Source organism: Scheffersomyces coipomensis (assembly GCF_036884675.1).
Source record: "Scheffersomyces coipomensis strain NRRL Y-17651 chromosome Unknown DFJ63scaffold_5, whole genome shotgun sequence".
Taxonomy (NCBI): Eukaryota; Fungi; Ascomycota; class Pichiomycetes; order Serinales; family Debaryomycetaceae; genus Scheffersomyces; species Scheffersomyces coipomensis.
This window is the reverse complement of record NW_027042896.1, coordinates 1,492,524-1,516,066: the sequence shown is the minus strand read 5'-3', so window position 1 is coordinate 1,516,066 and position 23,543 is coordinate 1,492,524. Positions and strand designations below refer to the sequence as shown.

General features: G+C 32.1%; 10 protein-coding genes and 1 non-coding gene across 11 annotated transcripts; 5 read left to right on the top strand and 6 right to left on the bottom strand. All coding sequences in view use genetic code 12, as the record gives it.

The window, feature by feature from the left end:
* Window positions 1-11: 11 nt before the first annotated feature.
* Window positions 12-1,970, bottom strand: BFA1 (Bfa1p; the record flags this gene model as incomplete). Its single annotated transcript, XM_064906394.1, has 1 exon — window positions 12-1,970. One exon carries the CDS (start codon window positions 1,968-1,970, stop codon window positions 12-14), a length of 1,959 nt encoding a protein of 652 aa, XP_064761336.1.
* A 127-nt stretch (window positions 1,971-2,097) lies between these two features.
* Window positions 2,098-7,708, bottom strand: DFJ63DRAFT_206982 (1,3-beta-glucan synthase component-domain-containing protein). Its single transcript, XM_064904003.1, has one exon. The coding sequence runs from the start codon at window positions 7,394-7,396 to the stop codon at window positions 2,201-2,203; it is 5,196 nt and encodes a 1,731-aa protein (XP_064761335.1). The 5' UTR covers window positions 7,397-7,708; the 3' UTR covers window positions 2,098-2,200.
* DFJ63DRAFT_t107 lies at window positions 7,628-7,699 on the bottom strand. The gene has a single exon. It is a non-coding gene; the product is annotated as a tRNA-Glu (tRNA).
* Window positions 7,709-8,545: 837 nt separating the features above from the next.
* On the top strand, window positions 8,546-10,102 carry DFJ63DRAFT_314604 (uncharacterized protein; the record flags this gene model as incomplete). The annotated part of the gene is made up of 1 exon (XM_064906393.1): window positions 8,546-10,102. The coding sequence occupies one exon, from the start codon at window positions 8,546-8,548 to the stop codon at window positions 10,100-10,102; it is 1,557 nt and encodes a 518-aa protein (XP_064761334.1).
* Window positions 10,103-10,268: 166 nt separating this feature from the next.
* Window positions 10,269-11,084, top strand: DFJ63DRAFT_288797 (retromer subunit; the record flags this gene model as incomplete). Its single annotated transcript, XM_064905168.1, has 2 exons — window positions 10,269-10,802; window positions 10,908-11,084. The coding sequence occupies 2 exons, from the start codon at window positions 10,269-10,271 to the stop codon at window positions 11,082-11,084; spliced, it is 711 nt and encodes a 236-aa protein (XP_064761333.1).
* Window positions 11,085-11,103: 19 nt separating this feature from the next.
* Window positions 11,104-11,821, bottom strand: DFJ63DRAFT_207080 (CCR4-NOT core subunit). Its single transcript, XM_064904007.1, has one exon. It carries the CDS (start codon window positions 11,637-11,639, stop codon window positions 11,124-11,126), a length of 516 nt encoding a protein of 171 aa, XP_064761332.1. The 5' UTR covers window positions 11,640-11,821; the 3' UTR covers window positions 11,104-11,123.
* HBR1 (nucleoside-triphosphatase) lies at window positions 11,822-12,708 on the top strand. Its single transcript, XM_064904006.1, has one exon. It carries the CDS (start codon window positions 12,005-12,007, stop codon window positions 12,659-12,661), a length of 657 nt encoding a protein of 218 aa, XP_064761331.1. The 5' UTR covers window positions 11,822-12,004; the 3' UTR covers window positions 12,662-12,708.
* Window positions 12,560-13,711, bottom strand: HMX1 (Hmx1p). The gene has a single exon (XM_064907160.1). The coding sequence runs from the start codon at window positions 13,635-13,637 to the stop codon at window positions 12,756-12,758; it is 882 nt and encodes a 293-aa protein (XP_064761330.1). The 5' UTR covers window positions 13,638-13,711; the 3' UTR covers window positions 12,560-12,755.
* Window positions 13,712-15,188: 1,477 nt separating this feature from the next.
* Window positions 15,189-15,524, bottom strand: DFJ63DRAFT_288246 (uncharacterized protein; the record flags this gene model as incomplete). Its single annotated transcript, XM_064905129.1, has 1 exon — window positions 15,189-15,524. A coding segment is annotated over one exon (336 nt), but the record flags the coding sequence as incomplete, so codon positions are not given.
* Window positions 15,525-18,031: 2,507 nt separating this feature from the next.
* DFJ63DRAFT_207389 (putative hexose transporter) lies at window positions 18,032-20,327 on the top strand. Its single transcript, XM_064904011.1, has one exon. The coding sequence runs from the start codon at window positions 18,246-18,248 to the stop codon at window positions 19,887-19,889; it is 1,644 nt and encodes a 547-aa protein (XP_064761328.1). The 5' UTR covers window positions 18,032-18,245; the 3' UTR covers window positions 19,890-20,327.
* Window positions 20,328-21,326: 999 nt separating this feature from the next.
* Window positions 21,327-22,772, top strand: DFJ63DRAFT_336727 (glycoside hydrolase family 5 protein; the record flags this gene model as incomplete). The annotated part of the gene is made up of 1 exon (XM_064908429.1): window positions 21,327-22,772. One exon carries the CDS (start codon window positions 21,327-21,329, stop codon window positions 22,770-22,772), a length of 1,446 nt encoding a protein of 481 aa, XP_064761327.1.
* Between the last annotated feature and the right edge of the window lie 771 nt (window positions 22,773-23,543).

The window sequence follows — 23,543 nt, the reverse complement described above, 5'->3', positions numbered from 1 at the left end:
TTCATAAATACTCATTCATTTTCAATAACTAATTTTCGAATTTCCCAATAATAATCTCGATTGAATAATTCTCCATTATTATAATTAATAAAATCATAACTTTCTTCATGATTAAACCAATTATGAATCTTTTTTACAATTTTAATTTCTTCCTTTTGAAATTTTTCAAATAACGTATTTGAAATCATAAATTCACTATATTCTCCCTTATGACCTTCATCTTCATTCTCTTCAACACTGCTTGAAACAGTACGTTGAGTGAATTGACTTAAACCACGTCTTGAAATCGGGGATCGTAAATTATTTGAACTAAATGATTTAGGCATTTTTGGAGGTGATGATAATTTATAATCATTATCCCAAAATTGTTGCAGTTGTTGTTGTTGTGATGATGATGATGGTTGTGTTGGTAAAGGCCTCTTATAATCATCTAAATCATCAATATCATTAAATATAGATTCATTATCTTCTTCATCTAAATTTATCCATCTTCGATTCTCTTTATCATAAATCATGTTCGTATGTTTATCATTAGAAGTAGTAGGTATTCGATTGGCTTGATTAAGTTTAACTTCATTCAACGTTATTAATGATGGTTTATGTAAATTTTCAAATCTTAATAAATCAATCTCATTCCCTTCCCATCGATTCTCTCCATAATTATAAATCATATTTGAATTTTGTGAAATGGTATTGTTTGACATGACAGAATTGATACTTTTAATCGTCCCCATCTTTGTTCTACCTGTTTCATGGGTTTTGTACTGTTGTGTGTGTTGCTGTTGTTGCTGTTGTTGCTGTTGTTGTCTCTTTCTGTGAACACCTCTTTCTGCTTCTTTATATTTATTAATTAATAATTGTTTTTGATTCGTACTTTCTTCTGAAACAGGACGTGAATTATAAAATGATGGAATTCGATCTAATTTTCGAATAACTTTATTATTATAATTATAGCCTCTATCTTCTTCATCATCATCATTATTATTATTAATTATACCTCCAAAATCAACGGTAGATTTGAATTTTCGTATTGATTGAATCGAGGATTGGGTATTAGCCTTTTTAAGAATAGATGGCATAGAAACTTTATTCCTAATACTCCCTGATGTAGGTGGTGGGCCAGGTCTATGCTTTATCTTGGTATCAAAATCATTATTATCAAATCCATCTTCAAAATTCTCAAAATCATCTCTTACGAAATCATAATTGATAGTTCGTTCATTTTCCAATTGATCTAACAAAGTTAAATTCCTATCCGTCAATGTATGGTTAATATTGTTATTATTGTTAATATTGATGCTAGTACCGTTGATCTGTTGGAAATCTTTGAGCTTTAAAGTACCGTTTGGATCATGTAATTGAGGTACTTGTTTCTTCTTCAATATTTCAACTTCTTCTAATTCAGATTCTTGCTGTAATTTCAATTGTTTGGCAATCAAAATCTTATTCATTTTATTATATATCCCACTTTCATCAGATCCAAAGATATTATCGATATCTTCAAATTCTTCATCATCTAATTGAGAAGTTATATCAGTATCATCTCCTTCACTATATGAGCTGAGATCATCTCGTGTAACTACTCTCCTGGAACTGTTATTAGCATTAGCATTATCAATCCCACTAACTGCTATACCACTCCTCATAGCAGGTGATAAAACTGAAATTTTGGGTGATGATGTAGATATAGTATCCACTGGTGAAAATCCAAGATTAGTAGATGGTGATAATTTCTTTTTAAAACCCAAATGCATAGTAGCAAACTCTTGAGCCATATCAAAATCAACTCCACCTTGACTATTTCCAAAGATATCTTCTGATTCAAAATCATTATTATGATTTTTATTATTATTATTATGATTCAGTTCTTGATATTTTCGTAGTAGTTCATTTTTCAAATTGTTTTTCCGTTCAGTTCGATGATTGATCCCTGGAGATGGAGTAGACGATATCCTTGTACTCCCCCTCATGTTATTATTAGTACTATTGGGCATCTTCTGAACTTATCTTTAACGTATTTGCTGTTCATTTACTTTATCATACATTCTACTTTGATTTCAAATGTAAACAAAAAAAAGTTGCGATTGTTTTGATATTTTGTTTCGCACGACCTACGCCCTTTTTTAGCATTTGATAAAGTTAAAATTTTGCAACTTTTTTTAACTATTAATAATTATATATATATATATATATATATATCCTATGCAATTGTACTCATGCTAACTGGGATAGGTTTCTCACGAGGTATATACCATGGTGCACTTTCACCTGTATCATTATTATTTTGGTTATTTGGTTGAAAGAGTTCTAATGCTTGGACAGGTAAATTTTCCTTTATATTAGGTATAAAATCCTTAACAAATATTGGTGCTAATATTATCAGGATAAACAATAAGAGTAAAGTATGAAGGAGAATATAATATTTCAAAACTTTTAATGATCTCTTTCTCTTTTGACGTTTTGAAATGATTTTCTTTTGAAATTTATTTGATTTTTTTAACCAAAATAACATTCTCGAATGCCATCTATCAATATATGGTATATAAACAAAGGGTAACAAGGCGAAAAAAAGAACATGACCTATCAAAAAATCCTTAGCAAATTGGTTTAGTTCAACAATCTTTCTAAAATATTCATTAATAGGTTGAATTAAAATATTCCACCCTAAACCAGTCCCAAACCAATTCCCGGACCACCAAGCATAATTAAGTAGTGCTAATGGGGATTCCTTTCCACAGAAAAGGATTATAATACAATCACTAATAAATTCATGAAAGTCAATCATGAAAATAATCCCACATAAAGTTCTATTAAAGTTCCATTCTTCCAAATATAAGAAAATCCAGATATTTGCAATATTGAAAATTAATGATAAACTATGAGCAAATCCAGCAACTATTGTTTGTGATTTATTACAACAACAACCAGTTAACGATACTAAAAGTACAGAAACTGGAGAAAGAATTAATAAGATAATTGCATTGGCAAGAAATGGAAGAATGGTAATTATTGTGATTCTGAGTAGTGGATTTACATTAAACCAATAGAAAACTCCATTTTGTGAATTTATAAACATGAAAGCAGTTAAAAAGAAAAGTGATTCAATGAAAGGAAATACTATCTTTCCAACAAATATATTCATTGTCGAGGTCCTAGTTTTCCCTATTGTTCCATTAAGTCGAGACCTATAAGTTCTATTCATCTCTAACCATGATGTTTTCTCCGCGACAAGATTTCCCCTCGAAAGCCATCTGATAAATATTCTATAATCTAAGAAAAACTCACTCCATTCAAACTGATGAGGATTGAAAATGAAAGGAGCAAAACACATGGAAATAATTGTGACCCAAAACCAAAGGAGTGCTGGTTGCCACATAGTTGTTGTTGCAAATATTATTATCAAACAAACTTTTACACCCCCATATATAGACATGCTTGAATATCTTGAATATAATGTAGCAAACGGCATTCTGGAAGTTGCAAACCCCCTTCCAGTAGCTATATATTTTGCTCCACCTAACATAATATTATCTCTGAGAGAAGATGCATAAATTTGACACACAAAGACTTCAAATAAAGGTGCCATTGAGGTGAAGTGATAACAAATTCTGTATAAAGATTTGAAAACTCCTTTTTCCAATAATTCTTGAATTATTAGAGGAATAAACGATATAAAAAAGCAGATGAAAATTGACAAAACAAATCTACTTATCCAGCTTAACATAGGAGTTAGATTATAACAACCAATTGGAATTTCTAAGTCAGTAATGGGTACCTGCGAGTTATACTCACATATAATTGACTCATTAACTAGAGATCCTAAATTCACAAGTACCAACAAAAAGCATTGAAGGGAAAGCATTATAAATACATTATTTATATGAAACCCAGCATGAGCATAATAAAATGACAAAAATCTATCTATAGGTAACAGACAACCTAGATAGTAATACTCTCTTGAAAGCAATTGTTCTCCCATTCCTGACCCAATCTTTGTAGTGAAATTTAAAATTGTGCCAAATCCTAAATCTCTGCCCTTCCCACATTGATAAAAATCACAGTGCTTTATACGACCGCCGCGACAAGTTGCAGTCATACCAGCATATATATCCTCGTTTAAATGCAAACCCCTTTGAGCTTTTGATATTCCACCTCTTGTAGACATGAATACGGCATTCAAGAAGTCTGGGTGGCCATAATGTAGCTTTCCTCCAATTTCAGCCAACGTTCTGGCAAACAAAGTCCCAAAGGTTTGCTCCTTTCCTGCTGCAATATCTCCCAATACTCCAATATTTTCTGAAAATATGTACTCTCTAGCTCCTAATATAGCGATAGGTGGCTCGATCTTTCTCTTTTGACCATTAATATATTCAAGGCTTCGATCAAGCTCCATTTCTTCAAATTCTGCCAAGACTGACTTGATTTTCAAACATTCTTCAAGGTAATTGTCTTGATTAGCGTCTATCACTTGTATGTATTCTCCTCTGGTAAAAATTAAAGAGTTGTTTTGATTATCTGACTTACCATCACCCAAAATAGGATTTCCCGATAGCCTAATTCTAAACTTTTTAAAAAGTCCATCAGAACTCAGATTTTCACTATCGATTAGAGTAGAATAATAATTGACTGTACCATCTTCCAAATCTTCCTCTTCCAAATAAGAAATCTCTATATGTGGATAGTTTTTAAATAGTGTGAATACATCTTCTTTCTCCTGTGGACTTAGTTGCTGAAATCGCTGCATTGAAACCAATAATCTAAATTTTCTGGAGACAAATTGTTTGAGCTCTGCTTCAAACTCTTCCGATTGGAAGTCAGTATCAAATGATGAATTTTCAATTTTGTATAACAAACGAATAGCTATCTCATAATTCATAAAACCAGATGTAGTTCTATACAAAGTTTGAGATCTTAAAGAGGCCCAAATTCTTGTCCGGAGAATGTATTCTGGCGAAGAATTCTTGAAACCAACACAGTAATATGGCAAATCGTTAACCTTATGTATCAGAGAATCCTCCTGATGGATATCAGGTGTCAATGGGAGCTTAAGATCGTCAGACGAAAGGAAATCTAATACTTTCGTATCCTTTACAAAGTACTCCCATTCTTTTGGATATAATTGCTTCAAGTATTCAAGAAGTGAAACTTTTGAATCACGATCTTCTTTAACTATTTCTCTCAATTGTAGAATTATTCTTTCAGAATAATGAGGCACTAAAACTGTGAAAGAGGGTATCGCCAATAGTGGGTAAGAATTAGGAAGTGGGCATGATAGAGATTGTGCGAAATAAGAGATTCTTCGTTCAGCTTCCTTTCCGGGTGCAAAAAACTCACCCATATTAAAGGAATTATCATCTTGATATATAAAAAAAAGAGGCGACTTGATGCTGGATTCCTTAGGATCCAAGGAAGAAAGGTTCTGGAAGACAAGCTTATTCACTTGTTCGGTGGAAAGTAAATGTTCTCTATACATGGAAATGATGATACTGTTCCATACATGAGCTATAGCAATCAAATTAGCTTTAGCGTTAGAGTTAGAGAATATTATTTTGCTTGATATTCTTTCTGGAAGTCTCAAAAAGATATTTCTCCATGGTGTGAAAATTGATACTCCTAAAGAATAAGATAAACCTATTGAAAACAAGCAATTACAAACGATATACCAAAGGTAAGTATCCAAGAAAAAAAGTATAAGATCTGTAAAGAGCAACAATACGAGTGTTATTCTTGCTTGCTGCAAACAAATAATATTTCCAAAGATGACATCTCCAACACACCTCTTCATTGTCATTATTGAAAGGACTCTGACTGGATCCTTAATTGAAAGAGTCAAAAAAAAGTATGATTCTGAGAACTTTGCGGCAAACACACTTGCCCATAACATGTAAGAGAACACTCTGCTCCTGAAAGGAAGTTTTGGAAATGAAGACATGAAAACTTTTGCCATTGTCTTCTTCTGTAACAGTCTACCTTCGAATTCAAATAACCTGCTTGGAGCTTTGATCGCAAAGTATAAGAAAGTTATTATTGAAAATATGAATTGAATAATTGCAATTAATGTACCATGAACTGAGTACACATTCAAAGGTAAAAATAGATAAATGTAAATAGACGGTGCAATGTTGAATATAATAACAACAAGGGTACATACTAATCTCCAAAACCAGAAAGTCGAAACGGGAAATTGTCTTGGAACGAAAAAGTACTCTGCAAGGATAGCAACAAACGAAATAATTCCAGCAATTGTACCACCCAAAGCTACAGTTGTTATCTGAACTTGTGGAGCTGGTTTATTATCTAATAGCTGACTGTACTCTAAAGTGTATAAAGTCGGGGCATTGTAAGCTGTATAGTACCAAAACATAGTAATATGAATAACCCATACCCTACTAAAATTGGTTAGTGCATGAATCCACGATCTCCTCTCGTAATAGGTCTTGTAGAATAAACTATTCCACTTAATTGACTTTAAGAACTGATATCTTTTTTCTTCTGATAAGTCAAATAACTTTGTTCCATTGTCAATTTTAATCTTTTTCAACGCTGTAGGGGACCAAAAGAATTGATTAGCATCATCATAACCGATGATGCTTTTGTGATCCTTGGTATTCTTAATCCAATTTCCGTTTTTGAAAATCATTTGTTGATCTCTAATAAAACAGTATAAAGGAGTGATCACTTCATCAAGAAAAGTATATTGGGTTTTAACAATAGTCAAACTCTTTGACTTCACGTCATAGAAGTGATCAAAAGCACATTGATAAATAAAGCATAAACATTCGGGCATAAATCTTATATTATTTGCCTCTCCCCAAATGAGCAAGTAAAGACCAATTTGATAAATATAATCAGTGTGAGTATAACTATTCATTTTCCTATTCCATTCAGCCTCATCCATACAATTTTCGTCGGAAGCCAAATCTTCTTCATCTTTTGGGACTTGTTTCAGACTCTCTTTATAATCAGAAGATTTTCCAACATTGGCGAATACATGAACAGAGAAGTACCACTTCTTGAAATTTGATCTCTGACCTCCTATATAATCAGCATGTACGCTTCTTAATGCTTTATCGCAGCTCATTCTGCTTGATCTTGAATCTAACAATATCATAAGATATTCAAACATATTTTTTGCATTATCCACTTGAAAACCAAATGTGTCTCTCAACTCTTGAAACATAAGCTTAATTTCGTCTTCAGATAGACTAGCATTGTTTGCTATACACCAAGATGAAAATCGTGTAGTGGATTCAAGATAATCTTTGTCTGAGCTCTCTGTTCCAGCGGATTCTTCCATTACCAATGGAGCAGTTGCAATTGGTCCATCGTATGATTGATAGACGTAATAATCATCTTTGTAAGCTGCAGACGTGGACTCATGATTGTAAGTTGTCATTAAGTATGATTCGTTGCCAAACTTGACATGTAAGTTAAGCGCTTGTCTCGCTAAAAGATTATTTTGATTCTGATTTAAAACAAGATAAAAATAGAATAAAAATAATTTACTCGCATTAACTAACAATGATATCAAGATTATAATATTTAACTTTAAATCCAGCAATCAACAGGCTATACCCTTAACTACTCTTATACATACCTATTTAAAAATATAGGTTGCAAAAAAATATTCCGATACCGGGAGTCGAACCCGGGTCTGCTCGGTGAAAGCGAACCGTGCTAGCCGTTACACTATATCGGATTACTGATGAAAATGTTGTCACAAGATGTTTGTCACGTGAATTTGAAATGACCCAAAATCACGTGACTAAAAAGTCGTTTAAACATAAATATTGGGTAGTATCGTACTGCAATCACATCTGGATCAACCAGGAACTGTAGGGGGCTTATTTTTTGATCATTGCCTGTTAAGAATCTCGCTTTATACTTATTGAAGAGTTGTATTAATATCCTTTCCCGGTCGGCAAAGTAGCATTTCGAGTAAAGAAATGAAATTAATAATACAAAACGAGTTATATATTTGGACCTTGTTTACAGAACAGTAGAAGTTCCAATATTTATCTCTTCAAGTCAATTTCATTTTTTAAGTTTAAAATTGATTTTAGAATTCCAGTTGATTCTTCTTTTGGCTCTTAGTCAAAACAAATGATGCTGTATATATCCTTTCGCGCTGGCCCTTTTTAATTTAGAGGTATTTATAACTGTAAAGAATAATTGTCAGCCAATTAACTCCTTATACAAGAATAATATTAGAACTTTGACTAGAAATATAGAGTCGTAATGTCAATATTCTAGGGACTATTTCATAGTAAATCAAGTGCCTGAGAAAATTAGTTCTGTGCGGCTAGCAATGATGGTTTTGTGCTCGAGTTTCATGTAATATCATCACTGCAAACAAGCGCAATCCAAATTGGGTTTGAGAATAAAGAGTATAACAATTGTTTTTTTTTGCTTTAATTTGTTTTATATATTTTCTTCTTTTAATTCATCATAGTATCATAAAGAGTTCATCTTTCTTCCAACCCAATTAAAGCTCTATTGTCTACAATTCCAAATTTATAGAGAGTGATTAATCAGAAACTGCGAGATGAGCGACTACGATAAATACTCTCGCCCAAACTATCCTCCTCCTTCACAGAACAATCAGCCAAATTATGGTAACGATGTTTATCAAGTTCCAGCAGATTTAGAAACAGCACAATTCGGAAAACTTCCAGATCCATCTCAGAATTTTGATCAAAGTTTTAAAATAGAAAAACCTAGATATAATGATTGGCCGTTCACTATTATTTTCTTATTGGTGGTTGCTGGTTTTGTTGCTGTGGCAGGTATTACCTTGAACGCTTTAAGACAAACATTCTCATTCCAAGGTGGTTCAATTTATGATTCAAGTAACTCGTTCACAGTCAATACTAATACTATTATTTTATTTTCATTCGTCATAGTGGTTGCTATTGTTCTATCAGCTGCCTTGATAATTTATGCCAGGTTAGCTCCAAAGACATTTATTGTTACAGGATTGATTTTTAATATTATTCTTGGATTGGGTACTAGTATTTTCTACTTTGTGGAACATTATTACTCGGCTGCTATAGTGTTCTTGGTTTTTACCTTGTTAACTGCTTGGTGTTACTGGTCTGCCAGAAGAAGGATTCCTCTTAGTGCAACTATCCTAACAATAGCAATTGATGTAATGAAAGCTTATCCTTCAACATTAGTCGTTTCCTTCGTTGGTATGATCATTAGTGCTGCCTTTAGTGTGCTTTTTAGTGTTGTTCTTGTTGCAACTTATGTCAAATTTGAACCAAATAACAATAATGAAGCTTGCAGCGCTGGAGGTGGTAGTTGTTTCCAAGCAAAAGTTATTGGTGTATTAGTATTTGTTATGTTTGCAGGTTACTATATTTCTGAAGTTTTCAGAAATATAATTCATGTCACAATTTCAGGTGTTTATGGTACATGGTATTATTTGGCAAATTCTGATCAAGGTGCACCAAGATTACCAGCGCTTGGTGCATTGAGAAGAGCTTTGACTTACTGCTTTGGTTCTATTAGTTTTGGATCTTTAATAGTGGCTTTGATTCAATTGGTAAGGCTGCTTTTGCAAATTTTAAGGCAAAGTTTACTTAATAATGGTGAAGGTTGGGCTGCATGTCTAGTATTAATTATTGATTTTTTGGTTTCGTTTGTTGAAAGCTTAGTTCGTTACTTCAATCATTATGCCTACTGTTATATTGCCTTATATGGAAAGAGTTATATCAAATCTGCTAAAGACACGTTTGATCTATTAAGATATAAAGGAATGGATGTATTAGTTAATGATTGTTTTATCAATACTTCCTTGAATCTTTATGCTTTGTTTGTGGGTTATCTTACAGCTTTACTTGCTTATTTATACTTACGATTTACTAGCCCAGCATATAATTCAGATGGTAATTATTATGCCCCAGTTATTGCTTTTGCATTTTTAATTGCAGGACAAATCACTCGTGTTAGTTTAACAGTAATTGAATCAGGTACTTCTAGTTTCTTTGTTGCGTTAGCAAAAGATCCTGAGATTTTCCAAATGACCAATAGAGATAAGTTCGATGCTATCTTTAGAGATTATCCTCAAGTCTTACAAAAGTTAACTTCAAACCATTAGTTTAAAAACACTCTTAATTTTATTTATTTATTTATAGTCAGTAATATTTTTTTTTGTCTCACTAAAGTCTTAAACTTTGCCTGAAAAAAAGTGAATTAACAATTGATATTAAAAAAACGATATCGTAAAACCATAGTAATTAAATAACAAATCAAACCATTATCAAATGTTGACCTTAGCAATTGGGGATCTATATATCCCGGAGAGATCGGTAGATATACCATCCAAATTCCGTAAGTTATTAAGTCCCAATCCAAACTCAATACCATCAAACAATAAAATATCTGAAGTTATATGTTTGGGGAATATAATCAATTCCAATGATATATTGAAATTTTTATATAATTTATCGAATTCATTCCATTTAGTCAAGGGAGAGTTCGATGATTCACAGATATTATCACAACAATTGCTTGCAATCAGTAACAAAGATAAGCCAATACCTTTACACAATGTTATTGTCCATGATAATTTAAGAATTGGATTTACCAATGGTTACCAAATAGTTCCAAAAAATGATCCATTAGCTTTACTGAATGTGGCAAGAGAACTCGATGTGGATATTTTGATTTGGGGCGGGACCCATAAGGTCGAAGCTTATACTCTTGATGGTAGGTTCTTTATAAATCCAGGTAGTGCAACTGGTGCTTATACCTTTGATTGGCCAGAACAAGATGATGCTCAAGATATAGAAGATGAAGTGGAGCCTGAGACTGAGAAAAAGGATGATAAAGAAGGCGAAGTCAATAAAGAAGAAATAAAGAAAGAAGATGAAAATGTTGAAACGGTTGACAAAAAAATAGAGCTGGATCTTTTAACGAATTCAATCGATGTTGAAGTCTTAAATGAAGTCATTGAATCAGATGCAATCATTCCTTCATTCTGTTTATTAGATACACAAGGTTCAACTTGTACCTTATATATTTACACCTACTTAGGGGGAGAAGTCAAAGTTGATAAAGTTACCTACACGAAAGAATAAATTGAAATTAAATATGCTAATTATAATACAAAATAAGATCTAGGTTTGAACTGAAGAGTAATGTAAAACAAACTCCTTTTTAATCTTTTCCCAATTATGAGGATCAAAAAATATATATACACCTTTTTCGACATCAGGACTAAGCAACACTGGTTCAACATTACTATCTTTAGTTAACCATACTTGAATATCTTTATGATATCTCCAATTTCTAGCTACTAATTCTCGAGCAGCAAATTCTTGTAGAGTATCTCTTGGTTTCATATAGAATATATAAAATAAAGTTTCATCTGTGAATGACTGAATCTTATTATCGCATGGGCCTGGTGATGGGATGATATTTTCGCTGACTATTGAAGGTGGCATTGAAATGTAAGGTTCTACTTCGGATCTGGATGTTTCTGACCAAGGTGAAGCTAAATTCTTAAGTATTTTGGATTCTTTTGATAAATCAAGACCACTCATGGTGATATCTTGCCCTATAGCATATGATGTATAATCTGTTTTTTCCATTCTTATTAACGAGTTCAATCCTGACATACCATATTTATTCATATCATTGTCACTTCGTGTTGATTCGTTACTTGCAGTTGGTTTGGCGGATGATAATCCTGGAGGTAGCGTAGCTAAAAAGAGACATGTTAGTAATTTGATTCAATCAAAACTGGTATATTAATTCAAGTAATACTTACGCATTTCGTCTGACTGTTAAATATAATCAATTATTATATGATTGATGTTGTAGTGATCTTAATAGAATTTTGGTGATACTGTCTTTTGATATTAGAGTTCACTCAGTAAGGGAAAATAATTTTCGTTCTAGAGCGACTACACGACTTTGTCTCACTACCAATTTTTTTTTAGAAACTCATCTTTAAAATAGAAGGGTCAATAAAGGTTGCAACTAAATCAGATCTATAATGTCAAGAAGATATATTCCTAATATAATAATAACTGGAACACCAGGTTGTGGTAAGACTTCACATGCTGAAAGTTTATTGGCTCAGTTAAATGAAGAAATAACGAATAAAAAATCAAAATTTCAGCATCTCTCAATTTCAGATATTGCAAAAGAACGTGATTGCATTGATAGTTATGATGAAGTATTAGATACTTCAGTAGTTGATGAAGATAAGTTATTAGATTCTTTAGAAGTAGATTTAGAAAAGGGTGGTATAATAGTCGACTGGCATTGTTGTGAAATTTTCCCAGAAAGATTGATTGATTTAGTTGTTGTATTAAGAACTGATAATCGTTTATTATTTGATAGATTAAAGAAGAGAGGTTATAAAGATAATAAAATTCAAGAAAATCTTGATTGTGAAATCATGGAAGTGATTGCTGATGAAGCAAGAAACTCATATGTTCCAGAAATAGTTATTGAACTTAATTCCAATTCAGTGGAAGAAATGGAAGATAATGTTAGTAGAATATTTGCTTGGACTGCTACTTGGTTGAACGATCATCCACAAGGTGTCACTAATGAGTTAGATCCGGAATTAGCTGCAGCTGCAAGAGAACAAGCTGGAGGTGATGAAGAAGATGATGATGACGTAGAAGAAGAAGATGAAGACTAAGCATTACATACGTTAAATAAAAAGTTTAAAATTAGATTATTTGTATATTAAATTAAGATTTTATAAACTGAAACTTTTCCTACCAGAAGAAGAGTTATAATAAGTGTAAAATTACTCGTCTAAGGAAAAACAATGCAATTAATGAAGCAAAAACTAATAAAACATAATACCCTTTGGTAACAGCAATATAAGTCCATTTGCTATGCAAAACTTGTAAATTATGTTGTTCTAATTCCATTATACATTTCCCATTTTGTTCAAAGATATATTTAGATTCTTCTATGATTTCTAATTTTTGATCTTCTGTTAAAGCATTTCTAGTAGCTAATTCATAATCTCTTTTATATATTATTCTTAATAAATCTTCATCGGTAACATCAAAAGTGAAAAAATTAGTTCCTAACTTAACAATATCTTCATGTCTTAACCCGTTTTTATGAGGAAATAAACCAGTAGCTTTGGCAAATGATGATCTCATTATTCTACCACCAGCAAATAAAGCTAAATACATCACATGTAAATAAGCAAAGAGCAAATATGGTTTTTCTTCAGTAACTTCTAAAATATGATTGAAAAATTTGACTTGTTCTGACATAATAGGAGTAATGAATTTATCCTTTCTATCATCGTAATAAAATAAAAGATCTTGTTCAGCTTTTTCTCTTCTTGCAACTTCTGGTTTCCATACACTCTTTAACATGTCACTCCATTCATCATCTTTAGCAAATTGTTTACTTAAACTAGTTTCAATAGCGGCAAATACATGATAAAAACTTTGTAAACCTTGACGATAAAGTTTAGCATCTCTAAGTGCTAAAGCAAATCTAAAACTCATCATTTTATCTATTTTATCATGGAGACTTCTAGTTTCTAAATTGATTCTATTAGCTAAAGCACCTTCATCATTCTTAGCAGGAAGTATTTCATGTTGACTTAATTTGGTGGTAGCACCGACTGTTTGTGTAGTAGTAGACATTTTAGTTTATTGATTAAGGGTATTATAGTATTAACTAATATGATAAGAGAAAAGAACGTAAAACTAAACCCAAAACAGGGATATATACTTGGATATATATATATATACATATATATGAATTGTGGTACTGCGATATGTCCGTAGATAAAATTTGTATAGCATCTCTGTTTTTTTAGTGACGCGGTTTTGTGTTATTATAGTTCGCAGTTATCGTGGAACAGATTTCAATCCGAGTGCGGTCTATCCAAAAGATCAAACTATCACAACAATAACAACAGCAACATCAACGACAACAACAAGTACGCGTCTGTATTAAGGTTGCAACTCTTTCATCTTATTTCCAAGCTTTTTATGGAGTCGTACAACTTTGTAGTCATGTTACTTGATATACTCTTATATAGAGTTACTCCTTGTGATGAAGATACGTTCGCTTATATATTGCGGTACTGGTGTCAAATTGATTGCTGAAACCGATTTTGCACCTAAATTAATTATTTGTTTATTTAGAATTAATCTATATTTCAATACAATAAGTTAAAACTTAAATCTTATCAAGAGACAATAATTGAACTTAGATAAAGAGATTATTTCAGTAAAAATGATTTAGGTCAACACTTTATGCACTTTAGACTTCTTGAATATTTTAAACTTGGGGGACTTGTTCAGAAGAAGCATCACTAGTGGTTTCAGCATGTTCAACAATTAACTTTTCAACTGGAGATGAAAAGTCGTATGAAGTGGCAGTGGCATCATCATCGAACGCAGTAGCGACTTCTTCTAAAGTGTAACTTTCAGTTTCAATGTAGAATTAGTAAACAAGGGCTAATTCTATAACAAGAGTACAACAGTAGACAATCTAATAATTACATTCAATAGCAGTCACGGCAACAGGGTTAACGAAACCGTTGAAAAGAAGAATAACTTGTAGTGTGAATTGGAAAAATGTGAAGACACTTTTCTATGTAGGATATGGAAATATTTCAGTAATCTATAAATATGGGAACCAAAATCATAAGCAAGAATGCTTTTTCCCAAATTGATAGTAAAGGAAAATCACATCAAGAACACCAATAGCTAACCCTTTATGTTCGAAACGGGTCTTTTGATTGCCATCAGAAAGAGTAATCCAATTTATATAGGTATATAACATACCTAACATATAGATTAAGGATACAGCTCTTCTTCTGAAATTGTGAATGATGGAAGCTGAAGCGTTGAAACGGCCAAGTTATAGACCATTAAAATACTGTTAAAAGCGAATTGCTCTTCGGTACCAGTACTATCAATGGAATCTAAAACCTTATTCAAATAAAGATGAAGGCAGTTAAGAAGCATAAGAATAATCGATTTCTGAGTAAATTAATCTTGTAGAAATCAAAGTATGAGGATCATGAGTAAACGTTTTTGTAATTCTAAAGCGGTTTGGATTTTTTTAATATCAAACTCAACTTCTTTGTAAGTTCTTGGTCTTCATCATTACCAGGGTTTGTGTAAAACTTTTCCAATAGATGACTTCAATCTCACCTTTTGAAACTAAGTATCTTGGAGATTTTAGAATAAAAGAACTTGAACCAATGGTAGAAGAGCTTGTAAGTAGGAAGGAATATTCCAACAATAAAAGGTACTGATATTTCTGGTACCATAAGTAACCCAAGCAGCAATAAGCTTACCTAAATCCCATAGAGTATTATAAATGGCAGTATTTGCAGATCTGTAAAATGGATCAGATAATTCGTCAATCAAAGATGGAAAAGAAATAGTAGATATACCAAAACCAAAACCAAAACCAAAACCTAAAATAATTCTGACACATAAGAAGAAAGTATAGTTGTAAGAAGCACCTTGTAGTGCAACACCAAGAACAGTAATAGAAGAATCAATCATAATAGTGTATTTCAACTGAATTTATGAGAGACTTAGGAAGCAATTGGGAAACATAAGATAACACCGATAGTGTTACCATTTGAAAGAGCACCAAAAATAGTACCTGTAAGGAAAACATTTCTTTATTCCAGATAGCTGAAGATTGTAATCCATTTAAACATAGAACCATCATAACCAATATTAGTGGAAGTTAAAGTTATTAAGAACATGTAAAAACGTGAATGTTTCCATCATAGTTTATCATGATAAAGATAAATGATCATTATTCATAGTATGTTGTAATTCAATCTTATCAGTGCCTTGGCATGAATTCCTTTTATATCAGACATTTCAGATATTAGAAATTCCTCTTCCTATATAATTACTTTTACAGTATATCGACTAGGGAGATACTGACCAATATTAAAAGAGAATATAGTTGTGAAAATAAGACAACAAAAAAGTAAAGATAAAAATGTAAGTAACAAAGGAGTGAAGTATGAGGGATAATCGATTATAACAGTTGTCAAAATCAGTTTATAACAAATCTGCAACCATACTATAATGATATTCTGTTTTTACAATGCTAATTAACCAGAATCTTAAAAAATAAAATTTGCCTTTATTGTCTGAATTTTTTACACCCGTCCGAGAAAAATTTAATTTTTAATAATAGTAGTGCACAAAGCAATCCCTAAACTTCATGTTAAAAAATATTTACGATGATAGAAATAATGAAAATGAAGATAAAAATACTGATGATTTCATGAGGGGCATCCCCTCGTTCAATCTAAGCAGTCGTAAAACATAAGTATAAGTAATTAGAAAGTGTTACTACTACGTATTTTATCAATATTGAAACTTTCAACACATTGAATATCATTTTTGCAGGTTAGGTGGATTATCCTCTTATTCATTCTATAGCCCCACATTTTTGCAGTATTTTTTATAATAAAAAAGAATTTCCTTTGTGCGTAAAAAGAAATCAAAAAAAAAAAATAAAAACCAAATGCAAATCAGACAGACATTTTTTTTTATCACGGATGAATTTCCATGACTGGATTTGTTGTTAAAATCGAAACTGTCACCTTTGTAGCAGATTAAGAGTTCCAAAGTTCAACTTTCTTTTTAATTACTGTAACCTTCGGTAAATTGCGTTACAACAGGTTGCATGATCAAAAGCTTGATTTCTGCACATCTAACGGATTAAATGAATGATGTTCGATATAGACTGAATTGTCTTACTATAGTCAAGGAGCAAACATAAACGCGGCTATAATCGAGTATAAAGAACAACTACTTCCTTTTCCCCATCCAGCATAAAATAATTATCTAAACTTCGAAAGAGCAAAATACACTTAGCGAATGTTAATAATAATTTGTTGTCTAAAAAGAGGGGTGAATATATTGATAAAAATAATTATTGCAAAAGCAACAGATAAAACTAAAAATATTTATTAGCACATAATTATTAATTTACTCAATAATCAATTTGTTAATTTAATTTGTTTGTGTCAATTAATTAACAATTTCAGCTAATTAATTAATTTCAACTAATTATCGTCATTCATTTATGGATCATGAAAATAACAAACGATGAAAAAGATCGGAAATAGAAAAGGATGTGCGCGTAAACATTCTCGTATATTTTAAATACATGGGGTAAGTCTTGGGGTAAAAAATGAAGGTTAATCCTTTTAATTTAGTTCAGCAAACTTATCTTGGTATTTTTCTTCATCTAATTTGCTTCATTGTTATTTTTAATTTTAATTTTATTTTTAATTTTATTTTTAATTTATTTTTATTTGTATTTTATTATCAAATCAAATTAAACATATTTTTCTCCCCTCCTCTCACCTCGTCCCCCCTCTTTTTCTGTAATCAAGATTCATTATAGATGACTTAGAAGGATAACTCTAGTCTAAAACGCTTTACACGTTTTGTTGTTGTTTATAGATGCTACTGGTTTAATTCTTTTAACTGATATTATCCAACAGACGTGATATTTCATAACTTGATCCCGAGGGGCAGGAAATCATAGTGGAAAAAATTCACGACTGCTTAAACATAAACGGCTCATTAATAGATAATAAACATTGTACTCTAAATGCGATCAAATATTTTCAGGTTTCAATTCCTATTTCGGTGTTGTTCCCAGTGCAGGGACATGAGACAAATGAAGGTCAGGGAATTGTTCCGAAATAGGAAATGGACACAGATTTTGCAAAGGACCGTTTGTGTCTGGGGGGGAGGGGGTCGAACTGACCACCTACCCCACAAGAAAACGCGCATTAAAATAGTTACCATAAACTATTAAGTTAAAGTTCAACAATAATTCATGCATTCGATACGTGAATATATTACAGATATTTTTTAACGCAAAAATAATATTTTCTAGTTTCAATTTTTTATTTTTGCAAGCATTAAACCAGACAAAAATAAAAATGTCTGCTCCACATGGATGAGATTACAGTTTACAAAAAGTGGGGTACATATTCTCTAGCATTTTACTATGGAAATGGAAATACCTTCTTATCTGAGTATGGTTCCCCTGTCATATCGAGCTCTAAGTCAAATCACACATCTCTATGGCCTCATTAAATCTGAATTCAACCTTATTTGTATAAATACACTGCATCTCCCTGCTAAGGTATTCAATATTTATTTTTCTATTTATCATCATTCCCTTGTTACTACTACAACTTACTCGCTGGTCGATTTATAAAGTGCATTATAGTAGTTAAAATGTCAGAAAAAATTCAGAACATGAAAGATCAAACTGATTCCCTTTCAATCGGTGATCACATTGAACAACAACAAAACATCTTAAACGATCCAAATGTCGATATCAATGACTTAATATTCCAAACCAAAAGTTGGTGGAAATACGGTCATTTCTTAAAGTTACATTTTTATATTGCGTTGATTGCTTTGGCTTCCACCAATAACGGTTACGATGGTTCCATGTTGAATGGTGTACAAGCTCTTGACTCTTGGCAAAGCACCATGGGTAAACCAACTGGATACAAATTGGGTACGCTTGCTAACGGTACTATGTTTGGTTCTATTCTTGCAGTCAGTGTTGCTTCCATTATTTGTGATAGTTGGGGTAGAAAGTACGGTGTTCTTTTTGGTTCTATTATTTCATTTGTAGGTGGTATCTTACAAGGTGCATCTACTAACTATGCATTCTTCTTAGTTTCTAGAATGATTATTGGTTTTGGTGTCGGTATTGCTTTGACTGGTGCTCCAGCTTGGATCGCTGAACTTTCATTCCCAAGTTACAGATCCTCATGTACTGCTGTCTTCAACACCTTGTGGTACTTGGGTGCCATTCTTGCTGCTTGGATTACTTTCGGTACCAGAAATATGTCAGGGGACAATTCTTGGAGAATTCCTTCTTATTTACAAGCTGTCTTGCCAGGTATTCAAGTTTTGACTTTATGGTTCTGTCCTGAATCTCCAAGATGGTTGATTGACCATAACAAAGAAGAAAAGGCAAGAGCAATTCTTAAGACTTTCCACACTGGTGATGTTGAAGATGAAAGAGCAGATGCTTTAGTTGAATTTGAAATTAAAGAAATCAAGTCTGCTTTGGAATTAGAAAAATTATATGCTAGCTCTTCTTATTTCGATTTCATCAAGATCAAGACTTACAGAAAGAGATTATTCTTGGTTTGTTTTACTGCTTTCTTTATGCAAATGTCTGGTAATGGTTTAATTTCTTACTATCTTGTTTTAGTTTTGGACAGTATTGGTTACACTGGAAGTACTGAACAATTGAAGATCAACGGTTATTTACAAGTTTTCAATATTGTAATCTCTGTTGGTGCAGCTCTTCTTACTTACAGATTCAAGAGAAGACATCAATTCTTGGTTTGTCTTTCCGGTATGCTTTTATGTTACATTATTTGGACTATCCTTTCAGCTATTAATCAACAACGTAATTTCGAAGACAAGGGTTTGGGTAGAGGTGTTCTTGCCATGATCTTCTTGTTCTATTTTTCTTATGATATTGGTGCTAATGGTTTACCATTCTTATATGCCACTGAAGTCTTACCATACTCACACAGAGCTAAGGGTCTTAACCTTATGTACTTCACCCAATTATGTACTCTTGTCTATAACGGTTACGTCAACCCAATTGCCATGGCTGCTCTTGAATGGAAATATTATATTGTCTGGTGTTGTGTCTTGGCTTTTGAATTGGTTGTTGTCTACTTTACGTACGTTGAAACTTTCGGTTACACTTTGGAAGAAGTTGCTGTTGTCTTCGGTGATGATGCTGGTACCACATTGGGAAATCTTTCTTCTTCTGATGAAAAGCCTGCTTTCGAACACTTGGAGGACGGTAACTCGTCTACTGGAAAGATTGGTGAAAGAGCTTAAGATAGCTAAGCTTATTCTAGTACCATAAAATTATGAATCTATTCTTTAATATGCTGACAACTTTGTCTTTAATTGTTTTTCTTACCTTGAAGGTCTATATAGTCTAAAGTTTTAGTCAATAAATTGTACCTAATAATAAAATAATTTTGTAGACATAATAATAACTTCTTTACGATTTAAATCGAGAAACGTAAGATGCAGTGTAATTATTCGCTAAAAGCTACAGTAAAAATATAATTAGTGTATCTATGCTTATGACATGTTCAACACGAATACAATATTTTATCTGTTGGTCTAAGTCTTGAAGAGTAGCTGCTTCTATCAGATTTGAAAGGGTTAAAATTGAATTCTATACCGCAAGAATACTGATTATTAAGTTTTCTTCGGTTTTTAAAATCCGCAAATATTGTTATTAAAATCAGTTAAATTTGAATTATTTGTTATTTCCTATAGTAATTTCTCCAGTACATTGACCCCACTTGAACCCCAGATTTTGAATTACGAAGCTGTTCCAATGATTATTTAAGAAGTATCAGGAATAATTAACAACCTGTTAGAAATGCAGGTTTGCTATGATATTGTATGAGAACTCTAGATATATGAGGGAAGGTCTTTCCCCATCTAAGTTGTACTTGGTTTAGGAAATTAAATTAGTTGTCATTGTTAACAATATGCGGTTGAAGCCAGTCATTCAAATTTCTCAAAGGTGGAATTTTCTCATTCAGACCCACGCGAATATCAGCTAACACTTCCTAATTTAGAATATAACCCCTTTAAATCTTCATTTAGCAGCCTCACAATGGCTGATCTCCTAATTAGGAAGCATAACCTTATGTTCTAAAAATGTGTTACTCTATAACCTTCCAATTCCAAAAGTATGGGGAAATTGATTTTGTATTTTTGATTAATAAAAGCATCACAAAGCAAGGATTTAGTTACATCTGTTGGAATTTTTTTCTTGGAAATAGTCTTAGGGTTATGATAACGTCAATGCTAATATTCTCTGAAGAAGGTACAGTCAGAAATATACTATCCCATGAACTAGGCTATTATTTTACTGAGTGCACTGTAACAATTCCGCCCTCAATCCCCCACGAAAAAATCCAAAAAAATCTCATATAAAGCAATAAAAATAAGCAAAAGTGGTATTTTCAGCATGGACCTTATAATGCATACTAACCATCGGCAAAATTAAATCTTCTACGACTTTCCTTCGTTATGTAAATTGATTTTCGACTCTTTTTCTATTATAATTTGCTTTGTTATTACCAATTTTTCAAAGTTTTATACGCGAACTCAGTTGTAAGTTTCTCGGGAAGTTTTTCAAACTCAATCTATAAAACAACTAATTTCCCCATATTCTCAAACTTTAAGCATATAAACTTGTTTTTATCAATACAATTGATATTTTACATTTATAGAAACATTACAAACAGAATGTCAAGCGGATTTTTAACTACAAAGGGTACTAAAATTGTCGATGCCCACGGCAAACCAGTTGTTTTAAAGGGTACTGCCATTGGTGGTCATTTAAATATGGAAAATTTCATTACTGGTTATCCAGGTCATGAAACTGAACATAAAAAGATTATTAAGTCAAAGATTGGTGAAGAAAAATTTGAATATTTTTTTGATAAATTTTATGAATATTTCTGGACCGAAAAAGATGCTGAATTTTATAAAAATGAGTTAGGTTTCAACTGTTTAAGAATTCCTTTTAATTATCGTCATTTTGTTGATGATGAAGGTGATTTCTTTAAAATCTTACCAAAAGGTTTTGAAAGATTAGATAGAGTTATTGATATTTGTTCAAAATATGGTATTTACACTATTTTAGATTTACACGCTACTCCAGGTGGTCAAAATCAAGACTGGCATGCTGATTCTGGTATTCATAAATCTATTTTCTGGGATTTTAAAGTCTTCCAAGATTGTATTATCAATCTTTGGGTCGAATTAGCCAAACATTACAAAGACAACACTTGGGTTGCTGGTTACAATCCATTAAATGAACCAGCTGTTCCAGATCATTCTAAATTGGTTAACTTTTACCGTAGATTAGATGAACAAGTTAGAGCTGTCGATTCAAATCATATCTTTTTCCTTGATGGTAACACTTACTCTATGGATTTCAGACAATTCCCAGCCCCAGCTGATTTTATTCCAAATTCAGTTTACTCTATTCATGATTATTCAACTTATGGTTTCCCAAATATTGAAGGAACTCTTTACACTGGTTCAGAAGTTGAAGTTTCAAAATTAAAGCAACAATACGAAAGAAAAGTTGAATATCATAAAGAGCATAATGTTCCAGTTTGGAATGGTGAGTTCGGTCCTGTTTATGCTTCAGAAGTTAGAGGTGATAAAAACCCAGAAGTTATCAACAAGGCTCGTTACAAGGTCTTAAAAGATCAATTAAGTGTTTATAAACAAGGTGATCCATCTGGTGATGGTACTCCAATTTCTTGGTCTATTTGGTTATATAAAGATATTGGTTATCAAGGATTAACTTTCGTTTCTCCAAAATCAAAATGGTACCAAGTCTTTGGTGAATTCTTACTTAAAAAGAAGAAGCTTGGTTTAGATAGATGGGGAAATGATATTGATCCAGAATATAATCAATTATATCAAAATTTGATTGATCATATTCATGCTAACACTCCAGAAAAGTATCACAGAGCTATTTACCCTCACGTCTGGACTGCTCAAGATTACCTTTTCCGTGTTGCTAAGGATATGTTATTTTCTCAATATGCTCAACATGAATATGCTGACTTGTTTGTTGGTTTAAGTTTCGAAGAATTAGATGAATTAGCTGCTTCTTTCAAATTCGAAAACGTAGAACAAAGACAAGAGTTAAATGAAATCTTAAAGGACTACTAATCGTCACAAAAGTTCTCGGTTTTGAAAGTCCGTTTATAGCTATTATGTTATAGATAATATATCATTAGTATTAATATCTAGATTTGTATTGAAGTGATTTTACCCCACTTCAGTGTAACCCCAGATTTCGAAATTAGGAAGTAGTTCCCTTGATAAGGGCTTTATTAGTATTTTTTGACCTCTTGATTGTTTATTTTGTTTGTTCTTTTGTTTTTCGTGTGCTGAGAATACAACCTGTAATTTTTGAAACTATTAAAAAAATGACTTGGGATTGAGACCCAGCCAAGTATGAATAAAACGACTAACTCGGATACCGTTTTAGATACCGTGTAAATGAGAAAGATCTATTTCTACTACACAAAAGTCTAATTTGATTTTTTTGCGGTGATTACAAAGATGGAATGATTGCCTATTTAGATCTAACTTGGATTTGACATCATGATCTCTCTCTTGGGTTGGTCCTCAAATCAGTATTTCGTAAGTTACTCCCCACCAAGGAGAGTACTTGAATAGTTATACCCTAACCCTTAAGAAACTCTACTACATATGAACTGACTATTCCTTGTAAGACTGAAAGCTGGTGAAGTAATCAATGAAATTGAATCACTACTTAACATACCCCTCAGCACCTTCTCCACTAAAATTACATCTTGCCAGTTTTATTGTTATACAAAGTTCACTTACATGTAATTGAAGATTGTTGAACAAGGAACTTATTTAGCCTTTCTGATGATTCACAACATGGTCATTATTTTTTTATTTCTTTATCTG